This window comes from Cupressus sempervirens, chromosome 9 (genome assembly GCF_028749045.1).
Source record: "Cupressus sempervirens isolate cs-2001-9-10 chromosome 9, ASM2874904v1, whole genome shotgun sequence".
Lineage (NCBI taxonomy): Eukaryota > Viridiplantae > Streptophyta > Pinopsida > Cupressales > Cupressaceae > Cupressus > Cupressus sempervirens.
In genome coordinates this window covers 713,197,838-713,202,496 of record NC_143126.1, presented here as the reverse complement: position 1 = coordinate 713,202,496, position 4,659 = coordinate 713,197,838, and the positions used below count along the sequence as shown (strand labels likewise).

General features: G+C 32.0%; 1 protein-coding gene across 1 annotated transcript; it reads left to right on the top strand.

Moving 5' to 3' along the window:
• The first annotated feature begins 376 nt into the window (after positions 1–376).
• LOC149540709 (protein SRC2-like) lies at positions 377–922 on the top strand. The gene has a single exon (XM_089802734.1). The coding sequence runs from the start codon at positions 377–379 to the stop codon at positions 920–922; it is 546 nt and encodes a 181-aa protein (XP_089658860.1).
• The last annotated feature ends 3,737 nt before the right edge of the window (positions 923–4,659 follow it).

The following is a 4,659-nucleotide window of genomic DNA, read 5'->3' as shown; positions in this document are numbered from 1 at the left end:
ACTAAATTATGATATGAAACTCAATTTAAAAAGATGGTAGAGAAAAACTGAATTATGAAATGAAATTAATTTATAGAAGTAATAGAAGAAACTACAGTATGGAATGAAACCCAATCTATAAAGGAAGCGTAATTCATGAAATGAAACCCAATTTACAAAGATGATAAAAAAAAACTCAATTTATGAAGATAGTAAACAAAATTATAGAACAAAACCCAATCAGCAAACATGGTTAGCAAGACGGTTGCCTAGTAATGCAAAGTTGGTTGGATGAAACTACCAGAGTTTTATCTTCTTACAAACTCTGATGCATTTGCCTCTCCATGGGACTCATCGCAGCTTGCATCCAACAAAGTAACAGGGAGGGGTCAATGCAATGGCAGCGCAGAGGAACATAGAAATAACAATCATCTCCGCCAAAGATCTGAAGAACGTGAAGCCCCTCTTGGGTTGCATGCGAACGCAGGCAGTTGCATGGATCAACGTCCATGAGAAATACTACACAAGCATCAATGACAAAGATGGCAGCCACCCCATTTGGAACCGCAGAATGTACTTCACAGTGGAAGAGAAGCTTCTAGAAGATTCAGTTCTAACAGTGGCCATTTACAACATATCAGGACTGTTTGGTGCAAGGGATAAGATGCTTGGGGCGGCAAGGATACCACTCAAGGACTTTTCATCAAGGCCTCCCAATAATGTCTATTATGAGTGTTTTGATCTATGCAATTTGAAGAATAAGAGTAAGAAATGTAAGGGTTTTCTCAATTTGGGTGTTAAATTTGGTGAAGTATATTTTCAGAGCAAGATAAGCCCGAAGAGCAGGAAACATGAGTTGGTAGATTATGAAGATGAGATTTCTTCAAGACACAAGAGGCGTGCAACTCCTCCTCGTCAATCAGAATCGTCTGATAGATTTTGATAACATTGATAATGATGATGAGGTGGAGGACTCTGGTCGGAATGAGGTTGACATCTAAGTTTTGTGAATTGGGTACTTGGTTTTGTGTGATCTTGGTCTGTTTAGGGTAGTTGAATCTTTATGTTGGGGTGGAGTGTTGATCATAGTGAAGAATTAGAATGGTGGATAGGTGATCCTTTTGGTTTGGTTGTTGTTTCAAATAGTTAGTATGTGTATCTTTTTTATATTATAGAAATGTTAGAAGTTTAATTTATCAATATTTTGAGGATTATTATGATGTCTTTGTCAAGATTTAAGTGAGGAATTAAGTTCTTCTAGATGTAAAGAGTGCAAGTATATCATTCATTTTCATTAGAAATGGTTTCATGTAAATGTATGATTCATTTTTATTAAAAATGGGTTCACATAAATGTATCATTCATTCTCATGACAGATGGGTTCATGTGAACAATTACTCATGAAATATGTGTTAATGACTTTGGCTCAAATTTTCTAAAAAATTGTAATAAGTTTCAAGATTATGATATTGATAATGATGATAAGGCTGAGGACTCTAGTGGGAATGAGGGTATTTGGTTTTGTGTGATCTTGGTCCTTTTGTCTTTGAGTTGAGGGTGGAGTGGTGATAATGATGAAGAATTGGGATGGTTCCATTGTTGTGTATAGTTTATTTTTTATTTTTTTTAATAGGAAGATTAGAAACTCAATTTATTAATATTTTGAGGATAGCTATGATATTATTATTGTCAATTGAGGATTTTATATTTTCTAGGCATTACTTAGATGTGATGTGTGAAGTGTATCATTTTTTTCCCATAAGAGATGGTTTCAATACAAGTGTACTATTCATTCTTGGGAAATTGATTCATCTAAATGGATCATTTAATCTTAATGATAACCGAGTTCATGTAATATAGGTCTATGAGTTTGACTTAAAACTATACTAATTATATATTTGAATGATGTTAAAACTTTCACATATAGCTTATCAAGATGTGATTAACCATTTCAAGCTAAGATAATTTTAATTCAACCATGACTTGTAAATATCTCATATCGGTAGACTATAGTCAATTAGGTGCAAGTAACCTAAAAATAAATTATTTCCATGATCACAAGTGTTGTGGGACATAAAGTGAGAAGAATAATGTAGAAGTGATGTAGAGACTAATCTAAAAATTTATAATTGAACTCTACTATAAAGTGTGTTGGAATAAATAAGAGATTTACACTAAGTTTGAGCTTAAGTAAAAAAGAAATAAAACAAAAAAGGAGCTATGAGTATACTATACCTATAGACATAGGTATAGAAAATATTTTATAGAACTCTTATATAACATTTAAATGAGAGGGAAAAAATAAGAAAATATTTAGTCAATTAAGTGCGAGAAGTTGAGTCCACTTTTGAGGGAACTTTTACACTTAGCCATTTTTGCAAAAAGTGGCTACATGAAATGGGGTAATGTTAATATGAAATAAAATAACATTATGATTTGGGGTCTTGAACATAAACATGAGCTAGAATGTAACTATAACAATCATTTAAGACCTTTTTAGCTCTTACCATTTAGAGATTTTATGGTCCATAGATGTATTTGTGCTCAAACAACTCTTTTTACCAATATCTTTTTATTTATTTATTCTTTTTACACCATCCTCAAAATCCCTATATTCTCTCTCCTTAAGATAACCTAGTGTTAGCATTATTTTTCAATCAACTCATTCTGATTCCACAATTCATGGAGAATTTGACTATTTAATTTAATTCATAATGTCATATGAGGGGAAATTGATTTCATTTAGTAAGCCTAACTAAAGAACATCTCCAGTTTGCGTTTCACCATCCGTGTAAATTAAGAGATTGTTAACCCCTCCTTCACCATGATTCAAGGAAGAGCATTAGTTTTCTTTGTGAGATCTTCACCTTAATTTTAGTGTGTCTAGTGGCTAATTTTCATTATATTATGTATCTTTTCTATATTGAAAATCATCAATGATTAATCAAATTCATAGTTCAGAAATTTTTTTTTCTATGCTTTATTTATTTATGATTTATTTTTCTTTCCTAGCTAGATCTATGCAATCTATGCTTCAAAATTTTACATGGTATCAGATCTCCAGACTTTTGTGCCCCTAGTCTCTTCATGAGAGGTTTGGCTTTGTCTCTAGTTTGGAGGCTTTTGCAGTCCTTCACTAGTCTTTCAACATTATTTCCATCTCTTCTCAGAGTAGGGGTAACTTCCCATGTAGATTTTTCTATTTCTCCTTATTTTTCACCTAGTGTTTAGCACGCATGTAAGGAGTGGTTTATTTATTATATAAGTCATGTAGAAAAGTAAATTTTTAATAATAAAATCTAAGGATTTTTTCAATACTCTATTTTATGTGCTTTAATTTCTCTATTTTTTCCTACAACAATTCCTAGCTAGATCTATGCCCAAAATTTTACATGGTATCATAGCCAAGGTTGTTAGGAAAAGAAATGTCTTTTTTTGTAGGTATTATAGACTAGAGTTTTCAAAAATGGATTTTTCAGAAACTATTGTTCTCATGCCATTCAGTTAGTTTGAATGGAAGCCTATGGTTCTACTTCAACTCATAAGTAGAGGCTTGCATCAAACACTTCTAGAAACAGAGGTTTTAAACTCAATTATATACCATTAATAGGCCAAGGTCATGTTCTCTTTGCATGGGTCTTGCCATCATTTTCTCTCTAGTGACACTTTTCTTTATGGATCTGTCATGCCTCTTTGTGTGAATGTTTTCTTGGTTCTAGAGTTGATCATATATATTAAAAATTGACACATGTATCTTTAATCAACAATTTATTATTGCATGGTTAAGTAGTGTCATTAGGGTCACTCATACAAATTCATGTGTCATCTATATCCTTAATGATAGATGTTTGCATAGACTTTCCATCTATTATTTCTTTGAGGGAGCTATGCAAATTATTGTTTATTGTATCTTTGATTGATTGACATATATTTTTCCTTTATTTTCCATTTGTTCATTATTTGAGTAGTGTTGTTGGGGGCACTCGAGTGATTGATCATGATCTTTATCTTGGTTTCTAAGGATTCTTTAATTCAGCATAATGGTGGTTATGATTCAACAAATGTCCAAATCTTTTATTACCACAAAATATTCTATCTTGTAATTTTTGAGGGAGGGTTTTATTCCCAGTATGTTTTCCCTCTTTCCTCATTGTCTTTTTAGGCTATTTTTTTTTGGTCTCCTTAGTTAGCTTTTAGTGGGGTTGTTAGCATTATTTTCCAATCATCGCCTTCTAATTCCATAATTCATGGATGATTTGGTTGTTTAATTCCATGCATTATTTCATATGGGGGGAAATTGATTTCATGTAGTATGCATAACCAAAAAACAACTCCAGTTTGCATTCATCATCAATTGCCTAAACTAAGAGACTGTTAACTCCATCATGATTCAAGGAAGAGCATTAGTTTTCTTTGTGAGATTTTCACCTTAATTTTAGTGTGTATGGTGGCTGATTTTTTGTATTTTATGCATCATATGCATATTATAAATCGTCAATGATTAGTAAAATTCATTGTTCAACAACTTTGTTTTCTCAGATTTATTTATGCATGAATTATTTTTTCTTTCCTAGCTAGATCTATGTAGTCTATGCTACAAAATTTTACATGGTATCAGAGCTCTAGGCTTTCATGCACATGTTCTCTTCATCATATGTTCGGATTTATTTTTAAGATCTA